The sequence below is a fragment of the Myzus persicae genome, unplaced genomic scaffold, assembly GCF_001856785.1.
Source record: "Myzus persicae strain clone G006 unplaced genomic scaffold, MPER_G0061.0, whole genome shotgun sequence".
Classification (NCBI taxonomy): domain Eukaryota; kingdom Metazoa; phylum Arthropoda; class Insecta; order Hemiptera; family Aphididae; genus Myzus; species Myzus persicae.
Genome location: NW_019102529.1, coordinates 30,442 through 51,626, shown reverse-complemented (window position 1 = coordinate 51,626; position 21,185 = coordinate 30,442). Strand labels below are relative to the sequence as shown.

General features: G+C 25.5%; 2 protein-coding genes across 4 annotated transcripts in view; one reads left to right on the top strand and one right to left on the bottom strand.

Moving 5' to 3' along the window:
- Positions 1-2,875: 2,875 nt before the first annotated feature.
- Positions 2,876-17,681, top strand: LOC111032446 (cell division cycle protein 27 homolog). 3 transcript variants are annotated; one of them, XM_022312782.1, is made up of 16 exons: positions 2,876-3,049; positions 3,797-3,872; positions 4,662-4,809; positions 4,977-5,256; positions 5,321-5,430; positions 6,085-6,261; positions 8,158-8,278; positions 8,364-8,507; positions 8,596-8,788; positions 8,882-9,062; positions 9,131-9,356; positions 10,888-11,015; positions 11,210-11,327; positions 11,443-11,646; positions 11,700-11,838; positions 17,662-17,681. In XM_022312782.1, exons 1-16 carry the CDS (start codon positions 3,026-3,028, stop codon positions 17,664-17,666), a joined length of 2,274 nt encoding a protein of 757 aa, XP_022168474.1. In that variant the 5' UTR covers positions 2,876-3,025; the 3' UTR covers positions 17,667-17,681. The 3 variants fall into 3 exon arrangements, with proteins under 3 accessions (XP_022168474.1, XP_022168473.1, XP_022168472.1); XM_022312781.1 differs by lacking the exon at positions 17,662-17,681 and adding an exon at positions 13,163-13,212 and having other exon boundaries at positions 6,088-6,261; XM_022312780.1 differs by lacking the exon at positions 17,662-17,681 and adding an exon at positions 13,163-13,212.
- The window catches only part of LOC111032445 (lysosomal alpha-glucosidase-like), a 20,467-nt gene continuing 13,517 nt past the window's right edge, over positions 14,236-21,185 (bottom strand). The window contains exons 7-18 of the mRNA XM_022312779.1: positions 20,338-20,439; positions 19,026-19,166; positions 18,640-18,756; positions 18,373-18,584; positions 17,681-17,814; positions 16,603-16,754; positions 16,391-16,539; positions 16,245-16,329; positions 15,973-16,154; positions 15,779-15,864; positions 15,460-15,662; positions 14,236-15,337 (exon numbers count right to left, since the gene is read on the bottom strand). Of these exons, the coding sequence (XP_022168471.1) occupies positions 15,278-15,337; positions 15,460-15,662; positions 15,779-15,864; positions 15,973-16,154; positions 16,245-16,329; positions 16,391-16,539; positions 16,603-16,754; positions 17,681-17,814; positions 18,373-18,584; positions 18,640-18,756; positions 19,026-19,166; positions 20,338-20,439 (1,623 nt within the window). The 3' untranslated portion in view covers positions 14,236-15,277. The remainder of the gene's footprint in view (positions 15,338-15,459; positions 15,663-15,778; positions 15,865-15,972; positions 16,155-16,244; positions 16,330-16,390; positions 16,540-16,602; positions 16,755-17,680; positions 17,815-18,372; positions 18,585-18,639; positions 18,757-19,025; positions 19,167-20,337; positions 20,440-21,185) is intronic.

Here is a 21,185-nt window from a genome sequence, read left to right as displayed (position 1 = left end):
ATTGATTCAATTACACTGCCAGATAACTGCAGGGCATTTAAAATCAATTTATTTTTAATATACTTGTGTTATTGTTATTAAAATTATAATTCATTCAAACCTCAATACATGCTCGTTTGGCAAGTGTATTGGTTCAAACTCATCATTTAGTTTAATTAACTTTAAAATAATTATGTTCATTAAGCATTGTCATGGTTTCATTGGCCTTATATGTTTAAGATTGTAAAAATAAAATGTTTAAATATTCAATAGGTTGCTAATATAGAATTATGCCAATTTTTTTCTATTAATATATCTATACTATTTCCCAAACTAACCTGGTTTATATCATATACAGATATACTTCATAACTCAAATTATTGATTGATATAACTCTTGGATTTTAATTAAGGCTTTCTTAAACAAATTTAAAAAAGTACCTATTATTAAACCAACTAAAGAAACTTGAATCTAATAAATTCTAATTGAATTAGGTAATCGTATATGATTTCAATAGGACATACGTCATACCGAGATTTGGCTACTTCCATTACCAGAATCCCATGTTAATATAAAATCACTAGGTTTAAAGTGCTTGGCACGAACTTTTGAACTCCTGTTTAAAGGACACCCGATACTATTTTCCCAAACATTAATCATGTTTTTAGGAACACCAAATTTAGATGCAGCACTTTGACTACACCTAGAAACACAACACGTGTTGGAAACCATATTGGAATAAAGAAAAAATTGTAAAGTGTACAAAATAAACTACTAAAAAGTAAAACGGTTTAAAATGGAAATTGGTGCAACACTGATACTTATATCTTAGTTTGTGTCTTAAAGGTGCCTTCACAGCGGTCGCTTGCTCACGGTAAAACGTGATAATTTTAATTAATTTATAATTTTTCACGTCTTTTTTTCCCGTAAACTTCATGTAATACCACAGAAAAAAATTATACCATTAATATTATTTATAGGTTAAGATTTTTTTTAAAATAAAATCGGGAAAAATAGAATACTGTTAAAATAATTTTCGTAATTCTTACCTATTTTATTTATTTAGGTATACTTCATTGTAGATTCTGAGCGGGGAAGTGGATGTATTGGTAATGATGTGTGTTTTTATTTTTATTTATTTATTTATTTATTTGTGACCGTCATCACGATTTCTTGCAGTAAAACTGTAAAAGTGCTTCGATTTTCTTCAATAGGCACTTTTCTGTTAGAAAAGTGAATCTAGTTGGTGCATTCGGGAGGTCAAAATTAATATTCTCAATAGTTTTCAAAAGTAACAGGAAAAACAAACAAAACAATAAGGAGAAACTGGAATTTGTACGCAAAACCAGTTATCGAATAAATCGATTTTGGTTGTTCGTGCAACTCTAAAAATAAATACCGTAGAATGTAGAAACATGCAATTTTTACAGAATGTTCACAAAGAATGCTCTAATTTTATTCGTTGGAGGTATTCAAAAAACAACTATGGAGTGTCCTTGTTTTTTAAAAACGGATTTAGTTATAACTCACCCTACTTTTATTTCTGTGCATACTGATCATGTGCATCAAGGGAATAGAAATCTTATTTCTGCTACAAAAATAAAAAACTTAAGCTAACGTAAGTCATATCTTAAGTAGTTGTAATTAAAAAATTATATTTTTAATTGCATTATTATAATAATTATTTAGGTAATATTGTATTTTTAATTTTAAACTTTTTTAATTAATTGACTTTTCCTAGTGTAGCACCTTTTTTGTAGGGACTTTTTTTCCTAGCGTGGGATTTTTTTTCTCGATTCCTATATAATATACTTATTCTATATATGTATACCTAGTGTACACTCTACAGTGACTAGTTGCTAGTTGCTCCATATTTTTCGATCAATTTTTTCCCCATAAGTATGTGTATTGAATTTGAAAAAAATTGTCATTTTGTCATGTCAGCATTAAAATTATAAAAATATTTTTATTCTATGTACTTAAAGAATATACATTTTTCAAGCGCTTAGGTACCTATTTGTTTTCCTATTTAAATTGGAATATAAATTTATATAGTCATTTTTTTAATACCCCTCCCCCATTTTTCCTTTTAACAATAATAATTATAATAGTACCGTACTATATACTATTCTACTTTGTAGTTATAGAAGTTACTTATTTCTTTAATATATTTTACAATTCTAATTAAATACTTATTAAACAAAGACATCTTCTTCAACATCTTCGACATTCTTCGTCTGTATCCCTGACTTCATGGTTGCGTGAAACTTCGAACTGTAAAACAAGAGAGCACACCTGTCATTCTATCAAACAATATAGGTATTCAATTTTATTATTTCAAGTTTATAATTTATAATTGTAGGTAGATCGATCTAAAATTAAATATGTACCTAATTTAAATTTATTTGGTTATAGAGTAATTAACTAACTGATAATTATTAATTACTCTGCAATTTTAGTCTATTGCCTATAATCAGTAATTACAAAATACTAATTGACAAATTGGTTTATTTTTTATTGGTATGTAATATTGCAATTTGTCAGTTTACCATTATCTACATTGATTTTCAAATTTTGTCGTCGAACGTTAAAAATATGAATACAATTGTATATTATAGGTTATACATCAAAATATCCCTCGCAATAGATTATTTTCAATTTGAATGGTTCAAATCAAAAAAGCTAATTTTGATTGAGTAGTAATAATAATATCAAGCGTCTAAAATAAATGTTTAAGATATGATAACTTGAATTAATATTAATTAATTAAGTAGTTATAATTAAGTTATTCATGAAAGAAAAATGAAAATCAATGTACCTTTGATAATAAAGTAAGTTGGTACGGTTGTCATTCTTATCAAGTTAGTTTCTTTCATTTTCACTACATGATAAAGTCACAACTCAATAAAAAATTATTTTATATTAATTTCTTAATTTTAGTTTTAATTTCTCATTGAATTGTGGTTGTGTTTTAATTACGTTCAACAAATAACCATTATTATAGTACACATACATACCTACATATAAATACATTTCTTTGTTTACGATGATTATTCAAGAACCTATCCAAGTAAGTAGGAAGTTCTTGTGAATAAAACTTATGCCAACAAAGATGATTGATGGTTTTGAAGTTTAAAATATGGAATTTAACATACATATTTATTTTGCCTGTAGACAAAATTATCAGATAAATAAAACTTGTTTAATTTGTATACTCGAAAGTGAATTAAGTTTTTTTTTATGTGTAGTTGCTGTAGGTACAATGCATATTAGATTAGTAGTTTAAGAATAATTATTTTCAATTTAAACGATTCTAATAACATTTGAATGGTTGAATAATAAACTAATAAATAAGACTAAAGTATAATATTATATGTAGATTTAATTTTCCTGCTTTTTGAAACTGTTATTAAATAAATAGCTGCTTACCTTTATGGTAGATAGTTGAAGATTTAAAAGTCAAAAAATAATTTAGTCAATTGTTAGATATGTATTCACAATTTAAAATTTTATTCTATTAAATTATTTATTTAAAAAAAAAATAACTGTTCTAAATCAAATCAAGTGAACATAGGATTGAAATATTAAAGAATATTTATGTGAAATTGTTCTTATTTTATTTAAAATTCCAATTTTGATTTATTTTTACAATAATTTTTTTTCGCTTCATATCTTAACTATCAATATTTACTGATGTACTGTCAATAAATGAAAAGTCAATGTTTTTAATATTCTTGTTGCTTAAGTATATTTTACTATTATATTATTGTATAAATTATTAATATACTTATGTACTATGTAATTTATTATTTCACAGGCTGCAATTTGGCATTGTTTAAATCATTATGCTTATTCAGATGCAATATTTCTTGCAGAACGATTATGTGCAGAATGTAAGTTTTTCATATATTTTAATACGTTTTAATAAGAATAGAAAGTTTAAAGTTAACAGGCTTATATCTGTATTTTTGATCGAAGTATTTTAAGTTCATTGTCTACTAAAATTGAATTATCTTAATATTTTTAACTATTAATTTATAAGATTTGTAGTACTAGCAAGGATTGTGGTCTCAATATTAAATATCATCATACTTTTGACACAATTCAAGTTAATGTTTTACTTAATCATATCATTTTTAGTTTTATAATTTAAATGTATTTTACTAGTATTCTTTTCAATCAATGTTTTATTGGTTTTTTAAATTTATTTATTGATCAATAAACCTGGCAAGTGGCAACTACATTGGCTGTTTGGGGAGAGGGGGCTTGTTTGGGACACATATTTTTAAGGATTTTGTTGCTAAAAATATCGAGTGGACACTCATTTGGGAGCCAGCAATGCCAACCAGTGGGTACACTCAGAGCTCATACGTAACTGAGTGTAGACACTACTCAACACCGCTTCACTATTTCTAAAAAATGTAGTATATTTTAACTTCTTCAGTCTCTATTTAAACCTTTGTCAGAAAAAAAATAGTAATAATAATTACCTATCAAATTTAAAAATAAATACATTGTTTTGGTACCTAATTAAAAAATAATGTTGTTTTATCATTTTAATTAATAAATATCTTTTGGTTAATATTTATTATTTCACCTCAAGATTACAGACATTAAAAAATTAATAAAAAAACTAATATCTTATTGATTTTTAATAATGTATTCAAATAATTATATTATAGTTGATTCAGACGAAAGCATCTATTTATTAGCTACCTGTTATTATCGATCGGGTAAACCATCTCAAGCATATACAATTCTAAGTGGAAAAAAAATAGTGTCAGAAAAATGCAAATTTTTACTAGCCCGTTGCTGTGTTGATCTTCACAAGTATGTATACTTGAACATTATATTTCTCTTTTTGTACATCTGAGTTAAAATTATAATAGTCATTTTTTTATTGGGAGTATTCAGCCAATTACTAGTATATACTAAAAAATGTACAGATATATTGTGTTTTATTATCTTATTAATTAATCTGTTCAATAAACTTGTAGGTTGTCTGAAGCAGAAACTGTGTTAACTGGTAATGTGGGTGATTTAATATCATCTTCATCATGTTCATCATTTATCGAAACCATAATTTCTGATTATGGTGACAGTGCTCCATTTGCTTTGCAACTGATAAGTCACATTTGGTGGCGTTCCGAGAGATCACATTTAGCTGCTGAGGCCTGCCGTAAGGCTCTGTATTTAAATCCTTTTTTGTGGCAATCATTCCAAGACCTATGCGACAGAGGTGTTAAACCTGATCCTGAACCCACTAAAATATTCAAGGTAAAATATTTAAAATGTTAATATATAAATTGTATTTTGATTTATGTATTCTTATTATTTTTAGGTGGACAATTTAGACAACTTTAATAAATGCCTAGGTTCGAATTCTCATGTCAATTCAACACCTTTATCAACATATAATCTTTCATATGAATCAATAAATACATTTAATAGGTAAGTTTGTAATGATTTAACATTTTGGATGTCATCACTGAATAATGAATGGTGTATTTAACATGTTATTGACATTATTTTTTTCTGTCATTCATGAAATTAGTATTATTATGTTGGGAAATTATTGGTCTAAAAATATGATTATTTAAACACAATATTGGATGTTAATTTGTTTATAGATTACAACAAAAATTTGTTTTAGTATTAATATAATTTCAATTCAGTCATTATGATAATTTTTTAATCATTAAAAATTATTTTGAATAATTTTACTATTTTATATATTAAAATTTGACTAATTTTCGTCAAAATAAATAATTATATTTTAACGGAATAATTTGTACACCAAAAACATTAAAAGTTGTTATAGAAAGTTGTGTCTAATAACTATTTGGAATAAATCTTCTTACTAATGTAAATAATATATTCTTTCTATGTCACAGTTTAATTATTGTGATCATTTGTAATGTGCTAAAGTCGTTAAATAGGTAGAAAAATACATAAGTGTTGTGGCTGTTTAGAGCTAACAGAAAAATACACAGTGCCCTAAAAAACTTAAACATCCTAATGATTTTACAGCAGTCATGGCATCTAATGTGTTTAGATATTTATGATATCACATCTGAATCTATGATAATTTATTGTTAATTCTAGTAGCACACCAGCTCAAAAAATGGTCAACATGTCTGTACCTAGTAGTAATAGTTCAATATCCAGTGGTATACAGCCATTTACACCTGATATGAATAATGCCAAAGCAATATTTGTTCGACCAATAGGGAGAAAAGTAAAAGTTATTAATGAAAATGCTTACAGCCCACTGACACCAAGGTAAATTTAATAACAAACAACTTTTTTTTGGAATAAGATCATAGCCAAATGTCTGATGCTTTTTCAGGCAAATTGTTGTCTCATAGAGTATACTAAGATGTATAATAAGTCTATGTTGATTAATTTTCTTTATATGTTTATATGAATGTTTTCATTAGGGCTTAGATTTAAATACCCTTAAAAATATCAAAAAATGTCATATGATGAAATGCATTATTGATGTCCAAATAACTAAAAAAATGTACTAGAAGAATTCCCCAGTAACTGACTCCAGATTTCTTCAGAAATCAATATAAATTTTGTGAATCGGTTTATCTAAAAACTAAATTACCTTATGTTGTTTTAGTACAATATTTATATTTTTAAATTTTTTGTAATATTATGCAATAGGTTTACAAAATGTCTTATTATCACTTGTAGGTATACTGTTTGTTATTATTATTATTTTGTGCGGTTTTTCCAATATATTTATTTGTATGTATAGCAGGGAGATGACAAATCTGAGCGACGGGGTTATAACAAACCACTACCAAAAGATAAAAAAATGACCTAAAAACATTTAACAACGCACTTAAATGTAAAAAACCTCAGAAAATTCAAATTATGCCTCCAAAAAAGTTGTTAGCATAGCATAACACATTTGCATCATGGAAAGCGTTGTGTCTAGCATTCCAGAAAAAAAGATGCAAATGCTTTGAAATCTGAGATCTTGTCACTTTATTGCTCATCATAGATGTTTATACCATATTATTTGAACAATCATAATACATCAATTCAACATAATTTGTTAGAAAGATATTAAGACTTCTTCAAATAATGTCTTTATTTATTAATAGAAACTTTTTTTGGTTCCTGGCCTGTAGAACAAACTCTCCATCCCTCTCTTTGTTTGGCTGCATAATTTACATCTATGTTTACACAATCTTCTCAACTTGGGTGTTGCCTATCTAGTATCTACCTAGTTGTATTTTTATTAATAACTCTTCTTCAATTATCATTGGTACTGGTTAATTATAGCCCCGCCATCCATATAACAATAAATACATCGTATAAATATAAAATAATGAGTTTATTTATTGATAATATAATGTTTAAAATTCAAAGGAATCTAAGTACTATTACTTTTAAGTAGCTAATAATTAATAATATAATAAACCGGTATACCGGTACTGACAGACATTTTTTCGACTTTTACATGGCAGAATTTATGTGGCGATCAAAACTAAACAATAATGATCCGTTTGACACCATCTTAAAAGATATAGCAGAATTTTGGGAATCATAGAATCCATGATTTTTAATATTATAAACATTTTTATACATTTTTTAATTTAATTTAATTTTTATTGATTGTTTTAAAAGTATGATTATTCCATATTTTAAATTTTTAAATATTATATCAATGTACCTATCATCAAATTAATAGATTAATATCAATAAATAAACTCATTATTTTATATTTAATAATGTATTTATTATTATATGGATGGCGAGGCTATAACAAACCTGAGTGGCGGGGCTATAGCAAACCAGTATCTTATCATTTCAATCATGATTGGTATTGTTTTTCAGCCATGCAACCTGGTCAAATTAAGGTTGCGGTATGCAAATACTGTGTTTCTAATGTTGAGTAATGTGCTACCCATATAATTATTATCTCCTGTAATCATTTTTATGCACACTAACTGTAACTCCAATACTATGGAATTTTTTCCTCTTGATAGTAGAGGAATTGTACTCCAATTGTATTATATTATTATATAGTATATTTATATTTCAAATTACATAATGGTGGATTTAGTTCTAACTCTTTATACATTTGGTCATAGTCTTATTTAAAAAAAATATAATCGTTAGTTATAAAAACTAAACTTATGTTTGTTATTTTGAAAATAGTTTTGGAGTATTCCCCCTAGAGAATTCAGATAATTTGTCTGTTTGTTCATCCCAATCAATGGTTTTAGTTCCTTCAACTACATTAAACGAAACTAATGATCAGAAATTCATATCAAAAAGAGTAAGTTTGGAATATTTGAAATTTATTTTAAAATCTTTTTTATTGCTGGTATTTACTTACAATACTTTTTATGTTAAATTAATAGAGTTCTAAACCAGTATTTAGTCAGTCAGGGAATACAAGTAATATTAATAATTTGGGCACACAACAAATAACCATGCCTTCAAGTCCAATGTCACATGTTGTAAGACGTAGTAGTCGAATAATCACCAACAATTGTTCAGTAAAGGTAACTTATTTTCAAATTAAAATCTATATTTTCAACTTTTAAATAATAATAATGTAAATAAAATAAAATATTTATATATTTTATACAGGAAAATACTAAGAGTCCAAATAAAAAGTTTGCTAGCCCAAAATCAGCCACACGTAAAATTAAAAGTGGATTGATTCCTAAAAAGTCGGTTTTTGCTGATATAACTGAAAGACATCCAAAAGAACGTGGAGTAGTTGAAGTAGAAACATTAACACTTGCTCAACAAGCTCTCAGTTTACAAAAAAAAACTACAGGTGACAAATAACAAGTTAACTCAATTTGTATTTTTTTTTTGTTATTATGAGTATTAATAATACAATAAAACAATTTTATATTTAATTTTTTAGAAGGACTTTTGTCATTACTAAGAGATATTGGAATAGCATATTTGCAACTGTCAAAATTTAATTGTAAAAAGGCAATTCAATTATTTCAAAGTTTACCGCCACGACAATATAAAACTGGTTTTGTATTATCAATGATTGGCAAAGCATATTGTGAACAGTCTGATTATTTACAATCGATAAAGTATTTAAAAATTAATCTAAATTAATGTTTATTAAATTACTATGATTAATTTAAATTATCTTCCATAGATATTTTAGCGAAGTCAAAGAACATGAACCATATAGAGATACATTAATGGAACTTTATAGTACATCTTTATGGCATCAACAGAAAGAGGTTGCTTTGTCTGCTTTAGCACAAGACATGACTGCTTTAGATAGGAATTCTTCATCTACATGGTGTGTTGTTGGTAATTGCTTTTCCTTGCAAAAAGAACACCAAACTGCTATAAAATATTTTCAAAGAGCTATACAAGTGAGTAAATATTATTTTATAATAATGATTTGTCTTTTTCTACTATGAAACATTTGTGCACAATTTAGATTCTGAGCGGAGCAATGAATGTATTGGTTTTACAATGATGTGTGTTTTTTTTATTTTGTGTCTGTCATCACGGTTTAGGGCAGTAAAAGTGCTTTGATTTTCTTCAATAGCAACTCATCCGTAGGAAAGTGAATCTAGTTGGTGCATTTGGGAGGTCAACATTTAAAATTCCTAATAGTTTACAAAAGCAATAGGAAGAACAGGAATTTTTACTCAAAACCAGTTTTTCAAATAAATCGATTTTGGTTTAAGTGTAACTCTAAAAATAAATACTGTAGAATGTAGATATGTGCAATTTTTACTGAATGTTTCTATTCCCATTTTCTAAAGACCATAACATTTCAAAAGTTCTTTTGACTCGTGTTGGACTATTTATAGGCAAATTAATTAATGTCTATTAAAAAAATAATATCTCTGTCAAAAAACTTGAAAATATAATAGAAGGTTTCTCATAAGTTGTTGTTAGTGGAAGTTAAAAAAAAATTTGTGCGTTATCCCCAACAATTTTTATGAGCATTTGAACCTAGAATTTTGACAAAATGCATAAAAATCCCTAGAATTACAAAATTATTATGAGTTAGAAATGCATGAAAATTTTATTTTTGTATCTTAGATTTGAAAATTTAATTCAAAATTCCTTATAAGTTTGTCTACCTTTATCAAACTTCATTAGATTTCTCATGTAGCGATTTTCTTATTTTGTTGTAGTTTAAAAATGAATAACTATAGGTACTATACTTGACATTTACACCATGTTTGTATTATTAATTCATGTACTTGATAAAATTTTCAAAATATCCTGACCGCTTTTGAGCGGTTTATGGACATTTAAAATAAATGTCGATTAAGTTTTATTGGTTGGATCAAAAAGCATGAAAATTTATTACAAGACTTGATACACTGTTACAATGCCAGTTGAAGAATATTAAAACTACATAGGCACAATTTTTTTTATAAGCATTTAAAGTTAAAATTTATACAATTGAAAAATTATTTTGTAGTTAAAAATGTATTAAATGTTCAACTTTTATATCTAAGGATTGAAAATTTAAAACAAGGTTTTATGTAATTATTTTATTCTGTAACCGATAAATTTTAAGTTATTTTAAGTTCAAATTTAAACAAAATTACATATATTTACATACAGAATAATGATTTTAGTAATTTTTTTGTAATTTAGTTCTAAAACAGCCCAATTATACATAAGTATACTTAATATTTTTCCAGCATCACTGATAATTTAAGAATAATGTTCAACTTATCGGCTACCATAATAATAATAAGTAATAACAGTACAAAATATCCGAGACTGACATACCGTCACCGTTCAGAATTGTTTTTCATGTACAATGATATGATATTAAATTCAAATTTAATATTATCCATTACAGCAACCTTCTAGACACCTAATGTGCAGTAAAGCGACATTCACTTACCTCTCTTTTTATTATTTTACTTATAGGTGAATCCAGATTTTCCATATGCATATGCACTTTTAGGTAATGAGTATTTAGTCACTGAAGAACTGGAAAAAGCAATTACTTGTTTCCAGAAAGCCGTTAAATTAGATCCAAGACATTACAAATCTTGGTAAAAAAATTTTTATATATTATATTTAACTTCCTAGGTATTTTATTGTAATGAAGTTTATTACTATATTATGCATTATTATTTACTATACTCAATTAAATTTTCAAAATATTTAGAATTCATTTTAATTTCTTATTTCATGAACCTATTAACATTGTTCTATAGTACGTTGATATATTACATTATTATTTTAGGTATGGAATTGGTGCTATTTATCAAAAACAAGAACGGTATGAATTAGCTGAAATGCATTATAAGCGAGCTCTTAGAATAAATCATAGTAGCGCTTTAATCATGTGTCATATTGCCGTTGTAAGTATAATGAATTCTAGTAGCCTAAATCAAAAGTTTCTTGCTTATCATTATATTTTATATTATAATTGTAATACTTCAATAATTTTCGTTATGTCTCAACATTTCTTCACAGGTACAAAATAGTATGGACAAACCTGACCAAGCGTTACATACTTTACACATAGCTTTAACATTAGAACCTAAACATCCAATGTGTAAATATCAACGAGCACAAATTTACTCTAAACTCGGTAAATTACCAGAAGCACTGTATGAGTTGGAAGAATTGAAAGAAATTGTGCCAAAAGAATCTCTAGTCTATTTTTTAACTGGAAAAGTATGGTGTAGTACCATTGATTTTCTTTAGTTTTTAATTTTCATCTTTCTTAGGTACATAAAAAACTAGGCAACATACACTTGGCATTAATGAACTTTAATAGAGCCACTGACTTAGATCCAAAAGGGGCCAGTAATCAAATTAAAGAAGCAATAGATCCGACAAATAATCAATCACCATTGGATGATTCAGGTTAGTGTATATTATCTAAAATTCATGGTAAATGTCAAACGTTTGTTTTATTTTGTTGAAAAACAATGCTTATCAAAAGTACATTTAATGTTTTTGATTATTGTAATTATGTCCATCTATTCATCATATCAAATCTATTATGCAACAGTAGTTTTGAAAGTGCTGGCTAATGAGAAAGTATTTTATAAAAAGTCAATTCACTCTAATTTTAAAGATAACAGAGTAAAATGGATTGTTGTTAACATAGAATTTGTTATGTTGTATGTTTGTAAGACAAAGACAACACATTTGGGTGCCACAGCCTCTTAAACAAAATTAATATAGGTTGCATAAAGTGAGATGGAATTAACTGTTAATTTGTAGGTCTATTAACATTTTAGTAAGGAGAGACTGGACATTTTAATATAGCTTGAGACTATCATAAAAGCACCTGAGATTAAGGATGTAAGACAGATTAATATATTTTAGTTGATTATAACTACATATAGCTGGTTAATAACCACGCAGTTGATGCCATAAACAATTAATGAAAAAAAAACTTTATATAGGGCTTTAAAGTTTGTTTTAGTGGTGGGGATAAAATCCAAATGTTCAAAGTATCTGAGTATCCAGATTTAAATCAAATTTTGATCAGGATTTGCTGAATAATTAGGGTTATCCAGATTTCTAGTTTTCTTTTTTTATTTGACTTAGCGCAGTACAACACAAGACTAGTCATAATATGTCAGAAATAAGATGTACTTAAAAAAATCATTATATGCCATCACTAGTTTGTTTAAATTGAAGAATTTTGGTGAGGGTAGCCTTTTACTGAAGTTAGGAATATTTACGTTTTTCTGATGACTATTATTATTGGTTTTGATTTATGACAAACATTATCATTGTTATTTATCATATATTTAAAGGCCATTATAAAATTAGATAACAGCATGTACATTAATAAGCAGTACAATTATGTCAATAAATAAAATGAAGCTATGTTGTTGTATAATTTTTAGTATTAATCTGTAATTGATTTTAATTTATTTTTTAATAATAATAATAATAATATTTTATTATTAATTTAAAAGTTTGTATGTAAAAATCTGAATAAAATTCACCAAAATTGTATGCTGATGAATTTGATATGATGAATTGAATTTTAATACTAATTTTAAATAAAGTTCAATAGTATTAAAATTTAAAAATTGACATATCAACAGCAATTTAATTAAATGAAACTGAAGTTATATGATAAATATAATCCTAATAATGAAAATAACTATATTGACATGTGATAAAGTATTATTATTTATAATAATTATATACATTTTTATTTTTTTAGATGACCCTTGATGCAGTAACTTAATTGTTTGTTTATGTATTTATTTATTTTATAACATTATAATCTATATTATCTTCTTAACTAATATTTTTAAATTGTTTATTGCCTTGAAAATTTATTTTTAGTGGTTATTTAAAAAAAAATATATTAATAAAAAAGACTGTTGAGATGCATCCATTAAATGAAAGCTGTTTTTGGTTAAAAACTACAAATAAAGTATATTGTAGAACCAAAGTCATTTTTAACAATTCCTATTTTGATTTGTTTATTTTTTTTTAAATTTATTTTTTATTCAGTAAATAAGTTTTGTGGCTTGTAATAAAGTTCCTGATTTTTAGAGCTCATTTGTATTGTTAAAAATATAATATTAGTGTGCATAATTCTTTATTAATCTAAATTTACTTGGAATATTTTATTGCCAGTATCTTATTGTTTTGTACACCATGAAATGTAAATTTACATTTTGTAAGCAACCTCTTATATAAATTAATTGTTTCATTCTATTATTATACACATTTGAAAGTTCTTATGAACATGAAAATTATTAGTTTAATTCAAATTGTTATTCTTTTTATATAAATAAAAATTGGTAAATGTTAGTATAACTAGTTATATTATGTATAATTAAATATAATTTATCTATCAATATTTATTAAATTAATCTAGCTCTAAAAATCTAAGCCACAAAATAAATATAAAATTTTATTTGACTAACATCAATAAAATCAATAGTTTTTCAATAGTTTTTAACAATGTTTATTTCTGTAGTAATATTATAATAATACTAATAATATTACTGTTATAAATATTTTACTACAGAAAACATAAAAAATGTTTAAAACAATAATTGCTGAGGTAAATATAACATTACACAATGTGAGGTTCTATGCATTTAAATGAAAAATATCTTCATTTCCATTACTTAGTACCAAATGTACAACCAATGTAATTATATTTAATATGTATTGTTGTTTTTGTCAAATATAATCAATACTTTTGTAACAAAAATCATTATATTCATCCTTAATGTTTATAATAATTCAGTTAAATATTATAAATATTAATTATAAAATGTATATTTTATTTCACTAAGGAAAATTCAGATAATATTAAATATAAAGTCAAACTAAATCTACTTTCACATTTAAATTAAATTTTAACTTGATATTACTTAATGCATTGGTTATCTAGATTGATTTGGAACTTGTAATTAATTATAATTAAATTAAATTGTAATTGTGATTAAATACTTAATTTAAGTTAATTTTATACCTGTATTTAATTAATAAATATTTATTGTACAGACATAACAGATAATGTTGTTTTACTTTTAGACAATTAGATATTTAATTTGAAACATTTGATGATGGAAACGACAAGCTTACTACAGTGATTTATTTTAAGGAAAAAAGATGTTCTTTATTATTAGAAAATTAACTTTTATGTTACTAATTTATTTGAATACATCTATTTTAAGTAAATAAAATGTGATAGGATTTAATTAATACAAATGTAATTTAATTAATATAAACTCTGGCATTAAAACCACTTACTGTCTAATAACGTATGTAATTACTATAAATAATTTAAAATGTAAAACCAATAAATCTTAGTACATAGATACATCGTAGATACAATTAAAATACATACAGTATACATTTTAATAAACAATAACTCTATTTTAAATATAATATTATTCATTAACTTGAATACATTATATTTTATAAATATGAATATTGTATACTTATTATACGTTATAATTAGTTTCAATCAGTGGATGATGAAAAGATTTTTACACACAGGACATTTTTAAATTACCACAATACTCATATTTATGAATCTCTGACTATTCTACACTTGAAGTATGGTTTCCATCATATATTATGACATAACATAAAGAAATGATAGAACTAATTAATTGTTAATTTCTAATGAATATTTACTTGGTAGTTTCTCAATTCCTTTCTTATTTATAAAATGGAATGTCTGGGTGTTAGAACTTGAGCCAAAAATATAAACTGAACATCGACCACATTTTTGGTTATTATTGGGCATTTATTTCAAATATTTTATTATTATGTGTAAGTAAATTTATTTATTAAAAATGCACACAATTTACCACGTTAAATTGAATGGCGTCCTTAGATTTAAGTTTAACATTTTGAAGTATAAAACCTATAATAAATAATACAATAATACATATTATTAATTAGTTAAAGTATATTGTCTAGGTATATGTACAGTACAAATCATAATACATAACTACATACAATAATATGTAATTATACTAAAATTACTTGTTCGGTTTTATTGAAGTAATAATCATTGAACGGAATTCCATTAACTTGTGAATTGGTCGGTCCTTGTTTGATACCAAGTATGGTAATATTTTGTAACACAAAGGGTTCATCAATATAACTATTCATATCTACTCTACTGGAAAATGTAGAGTTTGCAAGGTTAAATTGTACTTTGTTATATGAATCATTTTTCCAAGCATCTTCAAAATAATAGATAATGGGTATTATAAATAATCATTATGACATTATAAGGTTAACAGTTAAAATAAAAACATAAGACTTGTATCAAAATATGTAAAAGTTCACATAATTTTACCTAAAGACTTTCCATCGTCAAAAAATAAAAAACCAGTTGCTTGGTCGTGTTTAGTTGCTGCTAAGAGTTCAAAGTGATTTTTACGACTAAACCAAGTTAAGTAACACATTCAAAAATTATAAAACAAGTAAAATACATTAGCAAAAACAAAAAGTAAGTAGATAATAAATACATAGGTATTGCACATTATTTACCTTAATGTTGTAGTTAAAGCAGGCATTTGTGTGGGTATAATATAACCCCCTCGTACCAGTAAGGGTATAGTGTCGGCAGAAGCTGTTATAACAAAATGATTTCCGTCGCTCATTATTGCAGTTTTGTTGTAGAAATCATACCATATATCTTTTGGGAGATACACATACACATGATGATTTTTCTTGAAGAAATTATTTTAATATATTATTTTTTACATTTATACTTGTATTTTAAACTAGGTACTAGTAAAAAATATTAATAATTTACTAACTTCTTTTAAAACTGGTAGGATTAGTAAGGCTGCGCCCCATAGAAACTGAGTGTCTATGTCATATGTTCTATCATCCAATGGATACCTATTAAAATATAAACTTTAATATAGAGCTTGCATGGTTTTAAATTATTGTCTACAATTACTCAAAAAACAAAGGTCGAACAACAGTTTCTCCATGGACATGAGCTTTCCAAAACAAAGAATACAAATATGGCAATAAATAATATCTAGTACTCAACGATTTTTTGGCAGATAACAAAACTTTTGATCCTAAAGCTGCTGGATCTTGGTCCTAAGAATATTATAAGAATAAAAATGAATTTAAAAACTTTTGTGTATTTATGAAATACATTACTTTCATGTACTGGCCATTATGATTTCTACAAAATGGATAGAAGGCGCCTAATTGAATCCACCTTGAGCACAACTCAACAGTAGTGTCGTGGTGAAAACCACATATGTCTGCCCCGACTAGGGGAATGCCGAATAAATTAAAATTTATTATATCTGATTAAAAAAAACAACAATGTAGTTTTTGATTTATACTCAATGAATAAATAACCTGGTTGAGCAGGGAAGATCTTAAAACAAATGCATGTGAGGTTTAGTCTTAAAAATTGCTGTCTAGGTATAGAAATATCAAACAAATTTACCGAGTGTCGACTGAAAGTCTAATATTATTTAAGATACTTGGAGGTGGAGGTGGGTGCCACACCAGCCACAACCTCTTTCAGTTTATTTGCCAATCCTCATAAGATAGATTACTTTGGTATATTATGACCTTTGTCAAGACATGGGACCATAGCATAATTTGCAAAGGTGGGCAAGTTAATGAAAATAATTAACCGTGACAAGTTAAGTTAATTCAATTAAATTGCCTTCAGTTAAGTTAAAAGTTTACAAAGAAAAAAATTAACTCGATAAGTTCCAAGTTAAGATGGAAAAAAAATTAACTCAGTTAAATCAAAGTTAATTTTTTTTTCAAGCCACAATATTGCCACAATGAGTTATAAATTGCGCTAATATTTTGATTAACACTAACATTTATCAAGACACTGTTGTTAACATTATAAACATAAAACACTAAATTGTTATTATAAGAGCATAGTACATTGTTACCAGCAATTTCAAACTTATATCTATACAAAATTGAATATTCCTGTTTTTCTTTGCATTACCAAAGTTTTTTTAAAAATTAAAATTAACCTAATTGCACGATAATGATGATTAAATATAAAAGGTTGACTAAACAATACAAATTTTAACTGAATAAGTTAATAAGTTAAAAACAAAACTAATTATTTAGGTTAAGTTAAAAAGTTAAAAAATTAATTTTTTTAACTTAACTTTAATTTTTTAACAAGTTAATGACCACCTTTGATAATTTGCATAGAAATGTATTCATTACTTATAGATTAAACAAAATTTGTTACCTGTTATGGATTGCTTCATATCATCCCATGAAGAGTTTATGTCTCCAGTCCAGTGACCAGCATAATGTCCAAAACCAGGATAAGAAGATCGAGAAATGACAAAAGGTCTGGTATTCCTTATATCTGACAATGCACTAACAAAAGTATAAAGTTAAAAATAATAATGCATAGGTACTTGTATAATTTATAATACATTATATGTATTGTATGTATTTAGGTAAATCATTTAATAAAAAAGGTTTGCCACAATTATGTTACATAACAAATCATCTACTAGCATAATAAATGAAAATAATTATTTGTCATGCTTTAAAAAAATATATTTTTTTGATTTTCAATTAACAATATTACTTATGTTTAAATAATCAAATGTATTTAAACTATTCAAAGTTGATATAACACATATAGTTATTATGTATTCAAGTAGTAATAGTAATAGTAGTGTTGTGATTGTGATTTTATTACGATTTATGATTTTCACTTTTTTGGCTATGTCAATTAATTTTTGATTTTTTAAAAAGTTATTTATTTAGGCTTTTGGTTTATATAACTTGGGATTATTTGAGAGAAAAAACTGTGATATAAACTTGGCAATAGTTAATAGTAACAATTATTAATAATAACTAACGTTATAGTAATAAACTTCAACTAAACTATTATACATACAGAGCACAAATAAATCAAACTATTACTCGTGAGTGGACATAGTTTCAGCAAGTCCATATAAATTATGCAAATCATAATGAACACCAGCAAAATGACTTGCAGACATGCAAATAGTCTTATAGTTCAAATGGCCCCCAACTATAGCAGGGATATATTGAGGTGATTCCCAGTGATCAGATTTAAAAGACGAACATCCATTAAAATCTCCATTGACAAAATTAGCCGGTTCATTCATATCCTTTAAAAATAAATAATCAGATAAAAATCATTTTTGTTTTAATATTCAAACTCACCAACCATAACCCATCAAATTTTACAATATTGTAAAAATTTAAAATCTGGTTTTTCCAGAATTGAGTTGCTTTTGGATGAGTGAAATCAGGAAATACTGTTCCAATATCATTCCAAACCTTGAAATATAAAATGTAGATATTTATAACCTTTAATATTGGAGGGGAGTAAAGAAATTCAGTAACTACTACATGTTATTGTTTTCAAAGACTGCAGTTATAGATAACTAATGAACATAACAGTAACATATTTCTGACGTCTCTTACTTATTGATCAAAGTATATGCTTCAATGTTTGCTAAATTGTTGTATTAGGTAATCAAAGAACATAATCATTTTAAATTAAAAATGTTTTAGCTATTCAAATAAATTACGTAAAAAATATATACTTTTCCTTCCAGTGGTTGACCAGCAGAGTTTTTAATAAAAATATTGTCGCTTAGACCATCCTTTAAAGGGACATAAATTGTTCCATTTGATTGTCGTGATTTAAGGCCTGGATCCAAAATAACTACATGGTGCATTCCATTCTAATCAGAATTCAATACAAATATAAATATTTTTTGCAATTTATGATAGTCAGTAGTGTAATTGAAGTGTTGCAAGTAAAGTATTTGGAAAACCAAAAATATTCAAGTTTGAAAGTTTTTAAATTTTAGTTATACTATTTTTCATGTTATTAGATAATTTATTTATCTATTTGTACAATGAATACACCAGTATACAGCAGTTATCCTTGCTTAATATTATTTATACTCAGTTCAGAATTACTTTTAGTTTTAAATCCAACAATATTTTATTAATTTTTTTTAATACAGGGGGTAACACAGGGTTAAAACACACATTATTGTATCAGAATATTGAGATTTGAGGCCATAAAAATTATATTTGTACCAAAATTGTAAATAAAATTATGCCATTGATTATATTTATAAGAACTACGTAGTATATACTTTCCAGTTTCCAAATTATTTGGAAATAAAGCCAGAGCTATAGCTATTTTTCTGTGATAATTATTTGAAAATTAAATAAATAAATAGTTTAACGTTTTAAGTTAAGGGGCCTGGTACAGATTGTTCAATTTTTATGCAATTCTATAAAGTTTGAAAATTATATTTTATATTTTAATTGCCACCTTAAAAATAAACTGTAATACTTTTCCACCAATCTATTTCCCTATACCTATTTAGGAGGGTTAATAGTTAATACTTAAATACTTACGACGGTGTATTTTATTATAATATTATATTTTATAATTTTATATTAATAAAAATGACTTCACAAGAAAAACTCTTATGCCTTGTAGAATTTTCGGATTTTGATGATTATTTTTTCATCTGAAAGAAGAAGACTTCTTACGGACGTCATTGAAGTCAGATTTTTACTTTATTTCAAATAATGGCATAAAATTATTTGTAAAAAAAAGCTTAAAATTGTTTTATTTTTAAAAAACATTAAAATATTGAAAAACAGAATTAAATGAAGCATGTAGAATATCACCCTCTATAAGTTAAAAAGGGTACAAATTTTTGGTTGATTCATCAGAACAGGATAATTATTCTAATAGTGTATTTTTGACTTTTGTATACAAAATTATTGCACTAGGCGCTTTAATATAGTTTATTATCATTATAGTATATAGTATATATTAATTTTAAAACATAATAAATAAATAAAATGTGTAAAACTGGAACTAGGTACCTTGTGTAAACAATTCACGTATTCAGGTAGTTGCTTAAAATTGTTAGAAAGTGTAAAATCATTTTTATTATCCATATAATCAATGTCATTCCAGTGAGTGTCCTGAAATGGTTTATAAATTAGTTGGTACCTATTAATGATTTACTAATAATTAAGAATAAACCTTTATGTACATACAGTACACATAATTTATGGTTATTATAAGTACCTACTACCTAGGCTAGTAGTGTATTACAGAGTAAATCAGTCTAGGGTAGTAATCAGATATTCAGAATACTTTTAAAATAAATTTAAAAGTTATTTAAGTAATTATTATTTAGAATATTTTTTTATTTTTGTATTCCTATAAAAAAAAACCTTCTGTTTATTTACAATTATAATTGTTTTCCTGGTTTTTCTAAAAATGTTTACAATATAATTCACATTTTAAATCAAGTACTTATAAATAACTTAAATTATATAATTATATTTAGAATTATTAAATTAGATATATATGTTAGGGCTCATTTCAAATTTTACTAAAGAAATGTACCTACCATTGGGTTAATATTTTTTTTTTTTTTTATATTGACTTTATTATGAAAAATTACAATCTATACATCGAGTACAATAAGTAATATAAATATTTACAGATAGTTAACAGGTTAAATTATATACATGAAGGGGAAATCACACATTTGTGACACCCCAGAATATTTTAAGTACTTAATCTTAGGTTTTCAGGTCACGGCACCAGTTTCTTTTGAGGCGTCTAGCCGGATTTCCGGGGAGTGTAAGTGAGGCTAGTTCGTTTATTAGTTGATTAGGATTATCTCGTAGTTTGGAGTGGAAGCGCTTGTAGAAGATAG

Bases quoted from the DNA above. Each gene is read 5' to 3' on its own strand.
- LOC111032446 (XM_022312780.1), top strand. From the start codon at position 3,026: ATGATTATTCAAGAACCTATCCAA. The intron at 8,508-8,595 runs GTAACTTATTTT...TATTTTATACAG, and splicing joins CCAACAATTGTTCAGTAAAG to GAAAATACTAAGAGTCCAAA. The intron at 8,789-8,881 runs GTGACAAATAAC...TTAATTTTTTAG, and splicing joins TTTACAAAAAAAAACTACAG to AAGGACTTTTGTCATTACTA.